The sequence below is a fragment of the Protopterus annectens genome, chromosome 13.part0 (assembly GCF_019279795.1).
Source record: "Protopterus annectens isolate FY-2018-M chromosome 13.part0, PAN1.0, whole genome shotgun sequence".
Lineage (NCBI taxonomy): Eukaryota > Metazoa > Chordata > Ceratodontiformes > Protopteridae > Protopterus > Protopterus annectens.
This window is the reverse complement of record NC_056747.1, coordinates 895,932,491-895,952,806: the sequence shown is the minus strand read 5'-3', so window position 1 is coordinate 895,952,806 and position 20,316 is coordinate 895,932,491. Positions and strand designations below refer to the sequence as shown.

The 20,316-nt window shown below is 40.8% G+C and overlaps 1 protein-coding gene across 7 annotated transcripts in view; it reads right to left on the bottom strand.

Moving 5' to 3' along the window:
• KSR1 (kinase suppressor of ras 1) overlaps positions 1-20,316 on the bottom strand; it is a 1,687,803-nt gene that overhangs the window by 194,145 nt on the left and 1,473,342 nt on the right. For all 7 annotated transcript variants that reach the window (XM_044054644.1, XM_044054643.1, XM_044054646.1 and 4 more), the window contains one exon: positions 19,953-20,088. In XM_044054644.1, the coding sequence (XP_043910579.1) occupies positions 19,953-20,088 (136 nt within the window). The remainder of the gene's footprint in view (positions 1-19,952; positions 20,089-20,316) is intronic.

Genomic DNA, 20,316 nt, shown 5'->3' with positions numbered 1-20,316 from the left:
GCAGTTTGTACCCTGACTTTATAATATGAATGACACACTTGTCCTGGGTAATGTCTACCCATCTGTCTAGAAACAGGGAAAGCATGCCTTCTAGTCTTGAGGGTGGATAGAGGGATGTGGTTTGGGCAGGACTTGTGAGGTGGGGACAAGAAGGGACCTGGCTGAATCATGGGTGTTCCCTACTGGGCTCCTTGGGTCAGGACCTGTTAGGCCTGGTTCCTTGATATGCTTGCTATCTGCTTTGCTGTCTCTGCTGCTTGTCCCTCCTGGTCCTCCTCTTTCTTTGCCTAAGCTGGATGGCAGGAAAGGACCAGGGTTTGGTAGGGTATTCTCTACTGAACTAAAAGTCCTTTACCATCTGCAGGGACTTAACTTTTATTCAACAATTTCTTGAAAATAGCTTGAGCCATGGGTCTGAACAGAAAATCTTTGTCAAGGGGAGCATCCAAGATTCCAGATTTAACATGCTCAGGAAGGGCCTGTTCTCTTAACCAAGCATGCCTCTTGATAACTGACTCAGAAACAGCTGCCATGCTAGACCCTTCTAAAGCATCAAAGACACAATGCAAGGAAAGTTTCCCAAAGTGAGAGCAACAGTTGAAGAGATCAACAATTCCTTATCAAGAGCTTTATCCACTATCTTCTTCAGCTTTTCTTTCATCTGATCCAGGAGAGTTTTCTGGAATTTAAACATATGGAACTGGCAATTAACAGGTCTCATGGCCAGGGTGGCAATAGTGTATTTTTTCTTGCCAAACCTATCCAGAGTCCTACTCTCTTTCTCAGTTGGCAAGGGGTTTCTATAGGTGCTACATTTGGCCCCCCTTGGGACCCAAAGACTCCACCTCAGGGTCCACCACTGGGCTCTTAAAAGATGTTTGTGAGAGTCCAGAGCCCTATTAAAATGGTCTAGATTCTTAGAAGTAGGTGGCTGGGAGTCAGGCTGTAGGGAAGAATCAAGAACGACATTGCCCACTACCTGTAACACTGCAGCAATGGCAAGAGGTTTATGATCATGAAGCCTGAAATTCCCTGTTTTCTTAGACCGGGGGTAATTTTGAGCATCCCAGGTGAAGCACTCTCTTCTTATGCAGTGTCTAAATTAAATACTCAGGCAGTGAGGCTGCAGCAAGCATATAATAAGCCGCGGTGGTGCAGCGGTAGCATTGTCGCCTCACAGCAAGAGGCTCTCCCGTTTGGTTCTTGGCTAGAGTGCCTTCTGTGTGGAGTCTGCATGTCCTCCCCGCAGCCGAGTGGCATTTGAAAGACATGCGTGAATGGGCGTGCCTTCATTGAAGGTTGGGTATTGGGCTGGCACCTCGGCACCATAAAAATAGACTGCCAATAATTAGTGGACGGAGTTCCGCTGTGGCGACCCCTAACCGGGAAAAGCCAAAAGAAAAACAACAACTGAATCAGCATATAAACCAGAGGAAATAGGTCTACATATGCCAACTCATCCTCATCACAGTCATAAGAATCACAGGATGCCTGGGAGTGGGGGGTGGAGATGGGTCTTTCTTTCTTTTTCCAGGAGAGACAGAAAATTCTGTATCAGGGGTCCTGCTATGCCAAAGCTGTCCGAATCTTGTAATATCCAGCAGATCCTCAGCCAGCCCGACAAGGTCCTTTGAGCAGGGCTGAGAAGACTGAGACCCAGAAGGCATAGGTTGAGGCAAAGTGGACACAGAACTCTTTGGTTTGGCCTCGGGTCTGGTTTTGGGTGAGGTGCCACATAGGCTCAGCCAAGGTTGGGGCAGGTACTGCGTCCTGTGCTCAGTCAGCTGAAGCTTTCTCTCTTAAATTAGGGATTCCACCCTTCCTTTCAGTAGTTTTGGAGTGGGTGTCAGAAGCCATGACCTGCAAAGCAACCCTAGACCCATATAACAGCCTACGTCCTTTGGCCTATGCGGATGTTGTGGAGACTGATGGCATATTTGATTCCAAAAGTGTCTCAGTGCAGGCCTTGGTCACACACTGCTTCTGTGGAAGAGACTCCAAAAGCATCTCTCCTCTTTCAACAATCATGAGCTTAGGTGGACTGACTGATGCCAGTTGGTTGTCATCTATAGCCCTAACTTACTTCAAACATTTTCCCTTCTAGCAACAGGAAAGCTCGAGTGCAGCTTGACCAGCAGATGCCACAGTGCATGTGGGCACCTGATGCACCCTTTCTTTCTCTAATACTTCTCAAGGGATTCCACCCTACACTTAGCTCATTGCTTCCTATAAAAGTATAGTCGTCAGGAAAGCAGAATTCCTGTGTAACCTGTAAGAGTATACTTCTTTTTAAAGGAGACTTCCCTGTACTCCTCAAATAAGTAGATTTGTTACTGTTTTCACAGACCAATTTATGAATTCCTGGTAAGGGTACATGCATAAAATAACAAGGGGACATCTACAAGCTGACATGATTTGCTAAACATGCCAGTGAAATGGTCAGCATATGATGTACAGAACTTGGGTATTAAGGACTGATTGAAAAATGTTATGAAAAATATTTTCAGGTTTGTATTATTAAAGCAAAAATACAGTGTGATACTGTCTTGTTGGGGGTGGTGTACTCAAGAGGTGAATATTAGTGAAAAATGACATTAAACCATTGTGGGAAATGTGACGGCATTCTGAGCTACAAATGTTCCTTTGGTAAAGCAGTTATGACTATTGCCTATAGCTTCATTACTGCATTAAATTCATAAAAAAATTGCATGACCTACAGTTGAATAAATTATTAAGGCACACAATGCTGCAACTGATATTTGAAATCTAACATAAATGGTTTTGTCAATTAATTTTGTTTTGAAATAGAGTGAAAATATTATATGTATAATTTGCATAGATTTCGGCGATATCACAAAAAAGTGGTATGCTATTCCCACTTGTCATACATCACTGTAAAGCTCTTGAACAGGTGAACAATTCTCTCACCGTTATGGTGGCTCTGTCTTGTATACGTACAGAAAAATAACTCTTTCTTTGATTATAATAACAGTATTTCTTTTGCACACAAAACACAATTTTTCTTCCAAAAATCTGCAATATAAAATCAGCATCTAAAGACAAATCATCTACCAAAGGCTATCATATTTTATATTTTTGTAACTCGCATCATTTATAAGATATTATAAATCTAATGAAGTGTGTTTTCAACAGAGGGTTTTGGAGAAAAGCCCTCAGGAAAGCAAGTGGTTTCCTGGATTAAAATGTGTCATGAAGCAAAGGTGCTAATTATTCCCTTGATGTTCAGAATTATACGAGTTAATTGTCCTGGAATTAAAGAAGGCAAACTGGGGACAGTTGGGCATGACATGCTTCATGTCCAGGCAAAAAAGACACATGGCGTGGAAGTCCCAGTGAGGGATTTGTTTCCCACACTCTAAGCAAGCATTTGTTTTCACAACTGACATCTAACCATATAGTAGATAATAAGAAAAACAGTCCCCCAATGGGGTACTTACCTTTATCACAGTTCATACTCTGGTTTAAGACCAAAGACAACACAACAAATCTGTATTGGGCTTTGATGACAATCAAGACCTGACAAAATGATGCTGGTCAGTAACCCTTACATCCTGACGTTGGAGGGCAGGGTATCTGCTGGGCCAGGAGGAGGGGGAAATAACTCTCATATTTTGGATGACCACAGCAGGAAATCCCAAGGAGATGAGAGCAACAGTAAAAAATGATGAATATTACTGTATTTGCCCCAACTCTAAATATGACAACCTCTGGAGTATTCCACATCAAGATTTGTGCCTGCATATTTTTACTTCTTTGAAGATGACGTGTCAGAAGAGGACCAGTGATGTGACCCAAGTTGACTCGCAGGATATCTGATTCCCCTGGAATGTGGACCACCACCAGGAAGATGTCTTGCTGAATGGCCCATTGTCATACACTGCTTCTAGACACACAAGGTTTTGAGTGCATATCTCACTTGCTTCTTCAGGTAGCATATCACTGTTTGCCTGTTTGGTTTCACCAAAACTGGTTCAGACTTCACAAGAGCTTTCAAGGCTTATAAGGCTAGCTTTACACTCCTCAGTTTCAGAAGGTTTATATGTCAGTACTTGTCAATTTGATCTTAAAATCCCTGGATCAAGACAACCTTAGAATACGGATTCCACTCCACGAGCAATACACCATCATAACAGAGAAGGTCAGACTTAGAAAATTAAAGGGAACTCCACCTCTAAATTGGTGACTATTCAGAATTGTAAAGAGAGGCAGAATGAATGTGACACAAGCAGAAGATGCAAGTGAAAATGGTTTCTCTATACACACTGCTAGTAAACTGCCCACTGCAACTCCCTATTTTGGAGGTACACTTGTGAGGTAAATAAACACCACTGTTGTCACAAATCCTAAAAAGCTCAACATGGTGCATGCCATAACCTATCTCTGATACACTACTCAGAGGCCAGCCCGTCTCTGCTTCTTAAATGTCATCAGGGGCAGAAAGGTACAACACTAAAGAATACCGAGGATCACACTGGTAAAGGGAATGTACTATACCAGAAGCAGGACAGACTTCTCCCAGTTGATGGAGACCCCCACCCATCGTAACTCAAATCTAAACTAAATTAATCTAAATTCTCTTGAGTGGGGCCCAGCATCAGCCAATCATTCAAGTATGACAGCACATATTTTATATCATTTGCAGCACTTCTGATAGTATGGCTAACATGCTGATGAAGATACTGAGGCAAAACTGAGACCAAAGACTAGTGCTTTGTACTGAGTGTAGAGAGAAAATCTTCACTGCAAAGTACAGAAATCATCTGCATATATTCATATTTCAGACATGCCAATATGGAGGCAGGCAGTCTTCATGACAATTAGTAATATTTAGAATTTCTTTTACCACAATGGCAATAAAGACCTGAAGGATGGCTATGCTAAACCTCATACAACTAATATGATGGCTGAAGTTGCTGACATCTAGAATGAGCCAAAATCTACTCGCATCCAACTTCTACAGGAAAAGAACTGGATGAGAGTATTGGCCTACTCCTCCCTCTTTAACACTATCTGCATGAGTGCCTTTGTCATCAGAGGCTTAAGGTGGAGTCAACAGCACTTCAGACACTAGTCTGTAAGGAGGGGACCAAGCAACTCCGAAATTTGACTCTCCACTATGATGCCCCGAATCTACATGTCCAAGGAGACAAGTCTCCATGCTGGAGAGAAGTTGAAAAACCTGCCACCCCAATAAACAGGCTTCAATAAGTAGTCAGGAATGCAGAAGAGAATTTGAGAAGTGGCCCTAAAGGCAGCCCCTGTAGGGTTAACTAACATGGTGCATGCCCTAACCTATCTCTCAGACACTACACAAGGATAGAAAGGTACAACATTAAGAATATTGAGGATCCTCAGACCTCTGCTGAAAATGGGCTTTTACCCAGTCAGACTTTCCCAGTAATCAAAATGTCAATAAATAAACATCTGATGGGCCCTCAGTGATGTCTTGAAGGATTTTTCTCTTGTGTGCTTCGGCAGGTCTGGCAAAAGAGGAGGAAGAAGAGAAGACATAGTTATAAGTTGTTTTTCTGGTGTCCTGCACTGGAACAAAACAATGACACAGTCAGTAATCAGTTTTAGAATGCCACTGTAAGTCAGAAGACCATGTGAGGTGGTTACACACATGGTCCACTTTCCAAGATGTACTGGAGCTAGTATTAAGGTGTCTCCAAATTGCAAAAATTGTACCCTGGTAATTGTTCCAGGAGTGAAATAACCCAGAGTTATTTCTCCTCTTCCTTTATCTGTAAATATTAATTAAAAAAATGTTCACAGACTGGATAAGGAAAACAAGAACAGACCACTGTGGACTTCATCAGTATTAGATCCTTTCCATTTGGGTCATATGTAAGGACAGCAAGCACAGAAGGTGACATTATCCTTGCCTTGAGAAACAACAGTTATGGAAGAACTTACCACAACAATAGATGTCTTACTGATTACTACTGCAGTATTTAGTACAAGAGGGATATCCTGCCAAGGTTAGCCATATGTCTGACCAGGACACCAGTGCCTGGGCCCTTCCAAGCACCATATATGTCCGATGCATGACCTAAGCCCAAAGGTGAAAGGTTCATATGGAATTGTACATAGCTAAAACTTCAGAAAATACTTGCCCGGGAGGACAAAGTAACAGAAGTAGAGGTAACTATACATATGTGTGTGTACATGTCCACCCACAAAAAGGAGAAAAGAAATGAATACCTTTCATTGGGAGTATAAAATGGAGGGACAGAATACTGCAACAGTGATCAGTAGGATATCTATTATTATATTAAGTTCTTACACAACTTTATTATGTTTTTCCAAGATCACTGTGGCCGTGTTCCTTACAAGAGGGAGAGTACTTAAGCTACTGAAGAGAATGGGCAGAGGAAGAAGAAACTGAGGAACAATCTGGCATGCCTTTGAGAATGGTCCTAGCAAAACCTGCTCTGGCCTTAGAAAACCCATCCAACTTACAATGTTCAGTAAGAGTGAGCAGAACACTAAGTAGCTACTTTAAGAATATACTTAGTACCTAAACCCTTGAAAAAAGCCCCAGAAGAGGAAATTGCTCTAGCTGAGTGGGCTCTAATAGAGGAAGGAAGCTGTTTTTCCTTATAACAATAACAGAAAGAAATGGCCTTAGATATCCATGAAGAAACAGTTTGCCTGGAGACGGGTAAACCACATTTCTTGTCAGGAAAAGAAACAAGAAGCTGTTCAGACTGTCTAATATCTTTAATCCTGTCAAGATAAAATATGAGCTGCTTGTGCAAATCCAACGAATGAAGAATCTTCTCACTCCTACTTTGAGGCAAAGGAAAAAAGGATGAAAAATTAATAGACTGATTAAAAGACAAGTCACTGGCCACCTTAGGCATAAAGGAAGGATTAGTCGTAAGATAAACTCTATCCCGGTAAAAAAAAAAAAAGGCAGGAAGGAACTACCACAATAGCATGCATTTCTGAAACTCTCTTGGCAGAAGTCAGTGCCACCAACAGAAGTCTTACAAATATAAAATGTTAACATCTGGCTGCAGGTTCAAAAAGAGGCTGAATTAAATTTTCAAGTACAAAACAGAGGTTGCAAGGAGGAGGAATGGGCTTTCTTGGAGGCCTAATGTGAAGAATACCTATCAGAAATTGTTTGAACTCAATTCTAGGAGAAACAGGTGGATCCAAAAGTAGACAAACTGAAATGGCTGATAAATGGCCTTTAATAGATCAGTAAGCCAGATCAGAGTTGAGCAACTCATACAAATATAAAAAGGACCAGAGGAATACCCACAGCAAAATGGGTTCTGGCTCTTGTTATTGCACCATAAAGACAACCTCTTCCATTTAGAAACATCTATATTTTTCTCGAGCTTTTCTCCCCAGGACTCCATTGAAAATGGGTTCTTTTTGGCCCAATGGACTATCCTGGTAAACCAACTGCAAATAAATAAATAAATAAATTTCCCAGTAACTGGTATCTAGCATACTGTAAAACCTGGAGCACACCCTCTAAAATAAGTTTGCCACCCGTCCCGTTGTCAGCGGGACACTCATGGGTTGAGCTGCCTCATCCCGTTGCCCGCTGTAGAAAGTAGTGGGACTTGAAAAGTTCCACTTTTCAATTGCACTGAATTGCCATGGAAAAGCCGCAATTACTTCCGGCTTTTCCACGGCAATTCAGTTACGTCACCAACCCAGATCTTTAGGCAAAGCTGCTGCCTGTTAGGTCCGGGTGCTGTAATTCGTGCAGCAACTTGCTGCAATTCATGAAAGGGGTGGGGATTGGGGCAGGAAGAGCCCTGCAAAGATCGTGGCTGTAGCAGCGCTTTGTTTTAAGCACTTTGACAGCTGCTAAAAAAAAAAAAAAAAAGAGAGAGATTTTTTTTTTTCTAATGAGCCAGCCAGCCAGTCAGCCATCCATCCATCCATTCTTCCAGCCAGCCATCCATTCTTCCAGCCAGCCATCCATCCATTCATTCATTCAACCAGCCAGCGATCCATTCATTCAACCAGCCAGCCATCCATGCAGCCAACCAGTCAGCCACCCATCCATTCATCCAGCCAACCAGCCATTTTTCCAACCAGCCAGCCAGCTATCCATTCATGCAGCTAGCCAGTCAGCCATGCATCCCTTCATGCAGCCAGCCAGCCCTTCTTCCAGCCAGCCAGCCATTCATTCATTCAACCAGCCAGCCATCCATTCATGCAGCCAGCCAGCCAGCCATCCAGCCAGCCAGCCATCCATCCAGTCATCCATCCAGCCAGCCAGCCATCCATCCATCCAGCCAGCCAGCCAGCTAGCCATCCATCCATCCATCCATCCATCCATCCATCCATCCATCCAGCCAGCCAGCCATCTATCCATCCATCCATCCATCCATCCATCCATCCATCCATCCATCCATCCATCCATCCATCCATTCATCCAGCCAGCCATCCATCCATTCATGCAGCCAGCCATTCATCCAATCATTCATCCATCCAGCTAGCCAGTCAGCTAGCCACTCCAGCAGCCAGCCAACCAGCCACTCCAGCAGCCAGCTAGCCAGCTAGCTCACCACTCCAGCAGCCATCCGTCGTACCCATAACAGCATCTCCTTCACCGCTCCTATGGTGACGGCATGGTACAGAGTGTGGCCAGTGTCATATTGGCCACACCCCCATGTCCCAATTTGGCCCACTGAAGAGGTGGCAACCCTACTCGGAAAAATCGGATTTTAATTCCTTTTAGGCTATATCACGCAGAGGGTCAACAGCAGGGTGAGAAGCTGACCCTTGTCTTGTGTGAGTAAATACATCTTTTGAGCTAACCTTTGATGACTGCACTTAGCTAGGTGAAAAAGAAAGAGAAACCAGTACTATCTGGGCCAAACAGGAGTCACCAACAAGATGTTAGTCCTGTCCAAAAATATTTTTGAAGAATCTTTGGCAGAAAAGGGAATGGGGGAAACACAAAGAAATATCACCATCCAAAAGAAGGACATGGCATCCATTTCCATGCCAGTCAGTTCTGCATCCTGAAACACAGCTGGTGAAGTTGCCTGTTCTATGAGGAAGAGGAGGCAAATAGATCTATTTGAGGAATCCTGCAATGAAGAACGATGTCTAGGAAGACCTCTTTGTTTAACATCCATCTGTGTGGATCTGCCCTGGACTTGCTCAAAGTATCTGCTACAATGTTCTTTTCTGAATGAATACAGACTACCTGAAGAAACACATTGTATTTGAGGAAAAAAGTCCCAAGCTATCAGGGTGACTTTGCAAGGGCAATGAAACTTTATCCCACCCTGTTCATTTATGTACCACATGACTGTGGTGTTTTGCATGAAAACTCTGAGAGGACTTGGGAGACCAGAGATGATGTAGGGACTGAAAAGCCAGAATCACAGCTCTCATCTCCTTGATACTGATCTAATCTGTCATTTCTCGAGGAGACCAAATCCCCTGAACCCCAATACTACTGGAACAAGCACCCCAGACTTGATCAGAGGCATGTGCATACAGCTTCTGAGTGGGGGGAGGAATCAGAAAAGGCAGTCCAGACCAAAGGAAATCTGACTGAGCCACCACAGAAATTCCTTCATTAGGCAAGGCAAAAGGGGAATGGGGAGATCTAACAGATGGCAATGTTAAAGGCAGCCTGCCTTGAGGTCCCATTGTAACTTCCTCATTTGCAGTCTGGCATAAGGAATAATAGGAATGGTGGATGCCATAAACTCTACGGCTCTTAAAATCTCTCTTGCAGAGGTCATGTATAAATAGAAAAAGAATCTGAAAAAATTCTGTGAGAGAAAGAACCTTGGCCATGGAAAGGAATGCAGTCATAGAAAGAGTATGACTTCTGCTGCCCAAGGAAAATCTGATCTTGGGAGGGAGTCAGAACTGACTTTTTTAAGTTTAAAGTGAACTACAGACTGTGAATGAGACTCACTGTGAGCTCTAATTCCTTTAGAAAAAAAGAGGAGAGGGAGGAGCCTGAATCAAGTGGTCATCCAGATATGGAAATATCTGAATGCCATGATGTCTGTAATATGCTATGAAAGGAGCTAGGCACTTGATAAATACCCTCAGACCAAGACCAAAGGGCAAAGCAGAGAACTGATAATGAGAGGAAGATAAAGAGAACTGCAAAACCTTCTTGAAAAGAGGATGAACAGGAATGTGGAGATATGCATCCTTCAGATCTAGAGAAACCAGAAAAACCTGAGGAAGAATCAGGGGAAAAAGAGTTAGCATTTGAAACTGGGCACCAGAAAGATGGTTTTGAGAAAGGACATATTCAAGATTGGACTCCAGGAACCCTCTTTTCTGGGAACTAGAAACATCCAAGAATAGAGACGTCTGCCCACTTGAGATGGAAGAACTGGCTTAATAGTGCCCTGATCCAAAAGATCCTGAAGGACTGAAGGAAACATGGACCACTGGCTTTGAGGTAGTTAAGGAATGCATGAAAAAGTGAGGATATCCTGTAGTCCTTTTTGATAACAGAGAGAGTCTACTGATCTGTGGTGATCTGTAGGCAAAATGGAAAAAGTCAGAGACAGAAAAAGGAATCTGGCTGAAAGGAAGAGAGGGAAAATAGTAATAAGGAAGCAGGCTTGCCAGGAAAGGAGGGCTTCTGAGTTTTATAATCCAGTCCTGGTTTGAGAGCAAATCTATTTTTATAGGGATGCTTACCCTTTTGAGGCTATTTTTGTTGTCTCCTTACAAAAGGACCTGCTTTCAAAGCAAAATTCCTGTGATACTTTAGGACATGGTAAAGGAAAATTTGTTTCATGTCTTTTATCACTTTATTCTTGTTCTGTAAAACGTTAAAAAGGTCTGCAGCAGCAGAACCAAGTACACGTTGATTTTCCAAAGGGGAAATTCAACTTGACTTTAGCATCGTCAAGAAAGGACTGGAACCAAAGCCAAGAATATCTTCAAATGACTGACCCTGATACAGCTGCCCTAGAAGAAGCATTGGCAGCATCATAGCTGCACTTGCTAGAGTGCCTAGCAACCTGAGAAGCAGAACCAAGCAAGGTTAAGGCTGAGGACTTATTGTACAAATAAGGCATATCACTTCCAACTTCTCCAAGCTTAAAAAGAAGGGATAAAACATACCTTGTCATGCAAGTCTGACAGCTAATGGCTTTAAAGGCCAAACAGAAATATAAACCTTCTTGCCAAATCTGTCCATGTCTCTACTGTCCTTATCAGAAGAAGACTTCAGGATAAGTGAGCAATTTAATAGGTTTATCAGCAGAAAAGGAAATGACAAAAGGATCAGCTGAGGGATTTTTATAAAGAAGTTTCTAATCACCAGGAACGTAATAAAACCTATCAGTTTTTTAAGAGCAGGAGGCTGAGAATCATGATGCTGAGATGCAAATACAAAAGTATCCAGTAACACTTCATGAAATGGGGAAACAGCAGAAGGCTTAGAAATCTTTATCTGAAGCATGGCATAATATCTTTTCTAAAAATCACACACTTTAAAACTCTCCCATTGAAAGTTTTCCATCATTTTGACTATAGTATCTCCAAATGAAAGTTCTTCAATAGGAGAATCAGGGGAAACAGAATCCTCTTCATCAGAAGCCACAGCTAAGGGAAAATGAATTTAGGAAGAATATGCAAGAGTTTCTTCATCTGAATCCAGGTCGTCATTTTCTGAATAAGAATACAGATGCAACAAGAAGAGTCACAACTGCAAAGTACTAAAGGCAAAATAAGGGAGTACCTGGATAACATGCATGGGTTTAGAAAGATTGCTGTTAAGCAATTGTTTTTTTTTTTTTTCAATAATAACTCCAGAGCACAAAAGCTTTTAGAACAGTTGCTCTGGCAACAGAAAGCAGAAAGGGTTGTTACCAAGCTTAGGAAGCCTATAACAAGGAAAATAACCAGGGATCCTGTAGCAGTATTAGAAATATTTTGGAAATGTATTTATTATTTTATTTATTTATTTATTTACACTTGTTAACTGGGAGAGTCCGACTGGACACAGTTCCATTTTCAGCGGAGGCCCGGGGAGAAAATCTCCACATTAAGTATTATTTGCATTATACAGTTAAAAAAACATAGCATTTAAATATAGACATTAGTCCAGTTAAGGGCGCAAGACAAGAAGAAAACAGATGTAAAACAGCTGTACAGCATAGTACAATTTTAAAATATGGTGACATACTAAACATGGTTAAAATGTAGTTGAGATTCATCAGTGAACAATTGATACATACTGTTTTTGAGGTACATAACAGCCATTAGCTGTTGTTGCTACAAGAAGTTAGTATTACGTGGTAGGTAGCTGGGAACATTAGTAGCCAAGCTTGCTAAGAGTAGGTTGTTGATAGGGGCTGAGAGAGGTAGTGGGTGGGGGGAGTAGATGGTATTAGAGGGGGGTTGCAAGGGCATATCTGGCAAGTTTTGAAGTGTGATTTTAGTAAGGATTTAAAGTGGGTGCAAGAAGTTACAGAGGTAATTGAGGATGGGAGGGAGTTCCAGAGTTTGGCTATAGTGCAGGAGAATAAAGCTTCTCCAGCAGAGTTAATGGCTCTTGTGACCTGTAGGAGGTTTTTGTGGCTGGATCTTAGTGGTCTCGTGGTTATGTAGGGTTGGAGTAGATTCTGGACGGATGGGACTTTTAGTGGTTGGTTTATTAGTTTGTGGGCGAGTGTGAGTTGGTACCATTGAAGGAGGTGGGGGAGCTCTAGCCAGCCCAGTTCTGCTAGTGAGAGACAGTGGTGAGTACGGTAGGAGGCCCCTGTGGCGAATTTGGCGATTTTGCTGTAGCAGGTTTCGAGCTTATTTAGATCACATTGTCTAAGGTTAGTAAATACTGGAGAGGCATAGAGTAGGGTAGAGATAAGATGAGAATTTGCTACTGAAATTTTAACTGCTTTGGTAAGTAGTTGCTGATTTCTATACAATGCTCCTAGTTTTTTGTGCACTTTTTTAATGGTCATGGAAATGTGAATGTCAAAGTTCAGTTTATTGTCTATTTCTACTCCTAGTAATTTGGTGTGTTCTGTAGAATGGATGGTGGTGTTGTCTTTTGCTGTGATGTTAAAGTAAGAGCTGTCTAGGGTAAGTTTGGTGGGTTGGAAGATTAGTAATTTTGTTTTGTTTGGGAAATTTTATGAAAATTAGCATAAAGCAGAGAAATGTGGAAATCAAGAAAAAGTACAAATAGAAATATTTATGGAAGAATTAAATATGCCAAGGTTAGATGTAGATGAATATCAATTACTAGCAGGATAGAAGGAGATGAGATAAAATAGCAATGTACAACCAATCTACAGGAAAGTCTCCAGGAATAGATGTTATTCCTGTCAAAGTTTGGAAGCTAGGAGGGAAGAATGATAAATATCGGGGGGTCTTGTTTAACAGTATTTTAAAAGAAGGAGAAGCACCGATATCCTGGAAGAAAGCTCTGATGTCTGTAATACCTAAACATAGTAAAGACTTATTACAGCCAGCTTCATATAGGCTCAGCCCATTTCAATTCTAAACCATAATTATAAATTGTTTATGTCTATAATGGCTAAAAAAAGGCAAAGATGATGTCAAAATTGATAGATATGGATCAATGTGGTTTTGTGGAGAGAACCCAAACATTTGGCAACATTAATAGAACAATGATGATCCAGAGGAAAGAATAATGTAAGAAAATATCACTGTTGTGGGTGGGGCATTTAACAGAGAAAGCTGGGATTTTATGAGTAGGGCAATGGAAGCATTTGTATTCCGTGACACAATAATAAGGTTAATTAGGAGGATACATGACAGATCAGAGGTGGAAATTAAAGTTGGCGGGGGGGGGGGGGTCATCTCTGATAAGTTCTGTTTGAACAGAGGAACCAGGTGGGGTGTCCTCTTTCCCTTTTGTTATTTGTGTTGCATTTAGAACCACTGTTTATTTTACATTTGTTGACCGTGTTTGTCTGGCTGAGCTGATAGCCCTTTTTTCAGTGGAGGCCCGAGGAGAAAAGCTCCACAACATTTACATATATATTTTTAACAGTAAAAAATATGTAAACAAGAAGACTTTAACAATACTTGAGTTGAAATTATACAGAAGGAAATATTAAAGCTCTAGGTTGGGAAAAGTATAATCTTAGAAAATATGTAGGGTGATTGAGTTTACATTCCATTTACAAAATATGAACAAGGAAGAAAAAGCTAAGATTGTAGACACAGTGAGTAGTTGTTGCTAGATAAAAACACACGTAAGAGGCACTAACCAAGTTAACAGGAGGAAGACAGATGGTAAAGAAAATAAGGGACTCAGAAATTAAAGGATAAAACTGGTATGGTAATCAAGAAAAGTTGGCTTTATCTGCAGATGATATTATTTTGTATCTGATAAAACCAGAAAAGGATATTTCAATGTTGTGAAACATTCTGAGATAGTTGCAAGTCTTTTTGAGACAGAAAATTAATGAAGCTAAAACAAAGGCAATAGCTGTAAATTATGTACCCACACATGAACTGGTTCAGCAATACCCATACTTATGGGGTCATGATAAAATGAAGTACTTTGGAATATGGGTTATAAAAATGATTCTGTTATGGCAGCAAAGAATATGTGGGAAGAGACTAAATAAAATATAATACAAAAAGTGAGACACTGAAGGTCTACTTTACAGATATGGCTAGCAGGATACAAACAGTGAAAATGTTTTTAGTCCCTTTAGCTTTATACACAGATCAGGCATATTTTTATCAACAGGAGGAGAAGTTGTGGATATCAATTAACAAAGTGTTGAATTATTTTTATCGGGGAGGGAAAGAGGGCAACAGTCAAGTGGGATAAGTTGATCCTTCCAATAGAACAATGTGATTTGGGATTACCTGATTTGAATGGGTATTTCAGAGCTACACGCAATAAGGCCCTGCTGAGTTTAATTATGGCGGCTGCCAAAAAAACAATTACTAGAAAATGGAAATCAAAATCTAACCAATTGTACTAGAAGTAGTGATTAAGGTAACAGAGATAAAATAACTGAAAGTGGGATCTTTAGAAAAGGGTAGGTGCAAATTACATAGAAAATAATGTGAATTGTGGGAATAATGCATGCAGAATGATGTTTTGGAGGAGGAATGTGGTTTAAGAGAAGGCAGGAACTGAATGAGCTATGTAAAGCTTGACTTACAATGACTGTAGAGAAGACTATATGAGATGGATAATTTATGCAAATAAAAAATATCAATACAGTTTTTCATTTATATAAATGCATGATGGCTTACATCATATGCAATCATTTAATAAAGATGTTTCTTGTTTAAAAAAAGAAAAAAAAGAATACCTATGCCTCTTTAAAGGAGTAGAGGAAAAAGGGGTCCCAACAGCAGAATGCACTGGAAATGACTGAGGGGGCTTCAGAGACAAGAGAGCCTAGAAGAGACCATTAGTAAAGACCTGCCATTCCTTTAGAGGGTCTCTAACCACAGGAGAAAAAGCCTTTTTTTTTTTTTACTTCTTTAAGATGAGAAACAAACTTTTTTTTTTTTACTTCTTTTTAGAGGGGATGTTAGGCCGCACAGTCTTGGATGGTCAGATCCTAATCTACCTCAATAAGGGAACTGGGTACTTCCTCACAAACAAAGATTTCAGAAATTCCCCCTTCCCTTCAGAAATAACTAGCCTTAGTTCCCCCTTCTTGTCATCAATACACATCAGATCAAACCTAGTGGACGTGCAGGTGGCCTGATGTACTGTGGCCTCTGACAGGGAAATGTTGTCGGAATCTGAAGGTCCGAGGTCTCATCATCAGACACAGAAGAGATATCCAGCTGGAGCTAGACAGCAGAAGCCTGTGCTTTAATTTTTTTGGACGTCTTCCTTAAAGGAGGCTGGACATCAGAGCTGAAAGACCCAGCCAACATTGAGCCTTGGACAAAAAGCTTAAGATGCTGGTTATCTAAATAAACCAATAAAGAAGACAGGCAGCTATGCAGGGTCTTAGGGAAGAAGGATTAGCAGATGGGACACTCCCTATAATTATGTTCCATGCCTAAGCAGAATAAACACTTATCAAGAGCTCCTTATGGGGAAGTTGTCGCCCACAACTGCATTTCCCTTTTCTGGAAGACATGCAGTTAAAAGTAGAATAACCAAAGAAAAAAGGAAAGGCTCCCATTGGGGTACTTAACCGCCCAATAGCTCGGCTTTCAGCTCTGAGATGCATGACCAACAGACTGGAGACTGACTATGGGGTTTAGACTGTTAGCAAAGAATTACTGAGGTTTTAGTCAATGTATGTCCTTCATGTACCTTACACCATCAGGCTTGGGTCATAAATCATACCTACCATGCTTTGAAGGGCTCAGGCTTTGGCATGCCAGCTGGATGTACAGCTACCCTTGGTAGAATATCCTTTTTGCAAGGAATATTGCAACAGTGATCTTGGGAGGACATCAAGGACTTCTGTCCTATATGACTCAGGAGTAAACTGAGAATTCAGAGGGAAAAGTAGAGACTCCAACAAACAAAACCAGGGGTTGTGGGAAGGAGTTTCACAGACTGAAGAGCTGTGAGATACAGATTATGAAGAGGCCTGCATGTGCAATGGGAAGAAAGGTACCAAAATGACAAGATGCAAGAAGCCTCTGGTGAGTTTGGCATAGTAATCAAAGTGAAGAAGTGCTATCCTACAACTGTACAGCCATCCTCTTGCAAGTGTTAAAGTCCTTAAAGTTGGCATACAAGGGACAATCAATGACTCAGTCATGGACAACAACTCAACCTTATTTCAAAAGAGAGTGGAATGGTGGTGCCCTCTCATAGATCTAACTTCCACAAGTGCTGGAGGTAGAAACTCCCATGGCATAGAAGGATAAAGCCCAGACTATGACCTGCATCAATTAGTGACTCTAGTGGCAGGCAGGGATGGGCATGCATATCCCAGAGGAGGGAGGGACACTCACCTTAGCACACCCTGAGGGAAGGTGTGGTCCAATAAGAAGGGAGTAGCCCTCAGACAGTTTTCAAAATGACAGGGAGGGGTGATCCCCCCTCCCCCGGATGCTTTTAGGTTTCACACTAGCTCCAGCCCAGTGTTACTCTAGGGAATGAAAAAAAAAAAGTAGGGGCTGGTAGACCCAGGGATGGGGTCAGTGAGGATTATTGTTTTTGTTTTTTGGCCCTGCACTTGTGCCTTATTTGAGGATCACTCTTGTGTAGTAGTCAGTGAGGTAACAGACCAGATAGTACACAGCAACTGGGGAGGGAAGAAAAAAATAGAGTGTTGGATGCAACCTCTTCAACTGTGACCACAGTTGTCGACCACAAAGGAGTGCAATAACTACAATAAACTAAAAAGGGTATATCTGTGGCTCATGTTTTACAGCAGATTTTAAGGTACAGCCTCTATTCCTTTAATCTTTCTTTAACCTGGTGAGCTTTTATTGCTTCCAATGTGGGCATTCATTTTGTGGTAAAGTAGAGGATTTACTTTCTCCCTCCATAACCATAAGATGCAAAGCTGAAACACTTGTACTAAAGACATCTGACAATATTATGCAAGAGTTCCATGCAAAAGAGGTAGCTCCTTCTGTGATCATGATTGGTGATCTGATGAATGTAGATAAACTTGGCAAGATCTGGTATTATAGATACTAAATGTATGAACCTTTAATTGATACACTTAGGTGCTAGTTATGACAGTTACACATTCAGTCGCAGTACAAGTAGTTTTTCAGGCACCTGGTTAAAAAAATAAACCTTCACGAACAAATAAATAAGATACACTAATGTGATACATTCATATTTCAAAGTATACCCAACCTGTGGGATAACCTTCCACTGTGTATCAAGCAGAATTGCACCCTTATCATCTTTAAGGTAAAGCTAGATAACTGGATGGACAGCTTCAAAGTCTCCCCTGATCTATCTTGTGCTGAATTTCTTAAGTCTCGAGGAAACATCTTTATAATGTCTAATGATCAGGTTTGTAATGGTCTGTAGAATGATTGCCCAATACTTAACAATGAACCTATGCAGCAGTGGAGGACATGCAAACTACAAGATCAGCAACAAAGAAGTATAAATCTTAGCGTTGTGTATGAGGCCTATTCCTAATGCAGAGTGGCTTCAGTGGAGGTTAACAGGTAGTGTATAATTTCCAGCATGGCAGCTTGAAATTTAATGAGCAAGCCAAATACATAGGCAGAAGAAGGATGTAGCTACTTTTCTACCCATTGCAGTGGGACCTTCAAAGTACGATATGGGGTTTATAATCAGTCTTCAGCTGAACCATGCAGTTGCAGTTTAGTGCAAAAGATTAAGGCTAAGAAGCATCATACTCTAGGGTTTTATTCCTTCAGTCTCCTATTTACCTTCTGTGTGAGTCTATGGTTCATAAGTAGTTACTAGGCTTGCAGTCCGGGGGACCACTGAGATACCTAAACCACATTCCCAGCTGCCCCCCAAACACTGTATTTAATTGACTTGCTCTACGTCACACAGCAAGCAAATGAAAGTTGAAGGAATCAAACCCTGTACCACAGGAACTAAAGGTCATAGCCTTAACCTACTTTGTGAACTGCAGACTTACTAAGTTAGTCAATTATTTCAAAGGGGAGAAGGTTTAGCCCTTGAAAAAGAAGTTGAGAGGCCGAAGTCATGTCACTCACTTAAGAGTGCTCCTGTTTTTCACATTTGTTTAAGCTGGTCTCCTTTTTCTGTGTGGTAGTTCAAAATTTACTAACATCAGTACATCTTTTTTTTAGGCCTTGACCGGCTGATTGCTTTATCCCATATGAGGGAATCCATTTTAAATCACTTACTTGTTTTTGCATATTCTCAGTCTTTTAAGCAGAGAGAGCTAGAGCCTCGTGTTCTCAGTAACTTTCAGTGATTATGAAAATGTATTTAGTAGTTCACTTTGTAAAATTACTTTATCAGTTTTAAGTGTTGACATGATTTTTTTATGTCTTTTTGTTTAGAAATTAAATATTTTGAACGTTCTGAGCAACATAGCACTCAGAGTAAACCAAGTGTAGATCATGGATCCTTCAGGCATAAAACATGCCATAGCAAGAGTTTCTAACTTCCCACCTTGACCAGCACACAATGAAATAGCAGATCATCAGTATTTCATCTGAGCTTTTACATTCATCAGACTTGATGGGCCTGTTTCACATTTCTTTTTAAAATAATTTATACTAAATGTCAACATTTCATCCTTCCATCACGACATATGTTACATGGGCATATGAAGCAAAAGAGAGCTACATACTGAACCATGGAAAAGCAAGTTCAAAACAATATGGAAACAACTGTTGTATATCACTCAATCTCTTAGAGAAAGAAATCTGGACAAAGCCATAAATAATGGGGGGGGGGTCAAAGGCCTAAAAATAAGGACAATTTTTAAATACTGCTCTTACAAATTTAGAAAGTTGAAAGAATAACGTTTTAAATTAGTATGCATTTTCTGAAAAGGATGAAGTCTAAACTCAAATGTCTGTTGTCATCTTCTAACTTCAATCTTTAATGATTTGCTAGAAACCACAATTTTATGAAAATGGACCAAGAATATGAGGCAAAAATCTGTACAGTTGAGCAGTATGAACTGCTGAGATACACACAAACTGTGGAAACAACTGTTAGACATGCAAAAGGTCTGAAATACTACAGATGACTGAAACTACATTTTGTTTTCAGAAAGGTAAACACTATTAGGTAGATCCTGACTGATTTCACTGGTGAGTGAATAAGCAGTACTAGCAAACGAAACAGCAGGGATGATGCACAGTAACTGCCTCAAAGAAGCAGGCTCTTTTTCTGAGGCTGTATGAAGACTGATAATATTTACTGGGGTAGGAGTTCATATTTAATACCTTCCATAATTTACAAGCAAGGCAAATCAGTTACTTTCTACAAACCTTAAAATTACAGCTGTACAGATTAAACATGCTATCTGGAAAAGGAAAGGATATAAAAAAGTTAAATATCTTACAGTGACTTCCTTTCCCAGGCTAATTGTTGTAAGCAAATGTTTAACTCCTTCTCCACTGCCAACTTGCCAGATAATTGGCTCAGCAGGCTGGTTCTTAAATGGCCAATCTCTTGCCTGCAGCTCATACCAGATGGTGCTAAAAGAAAACAAATAAATGTTATGCTATTATGAGCAATTCTGCAGTAAATGTTAGAAATAAAATATACAAAGCCTAAACTACAAGTACAATGTGATGCTGTAATAAAATAATCAGTTGATAAAATCAATCGTCTTTAAATCGAAAATAAAATTACATTTTTACTCAGTTATGCAAAGCAAGAGTTTCACTATCCTGATGTATCAACTGCATTGCTGAGAATTCAGA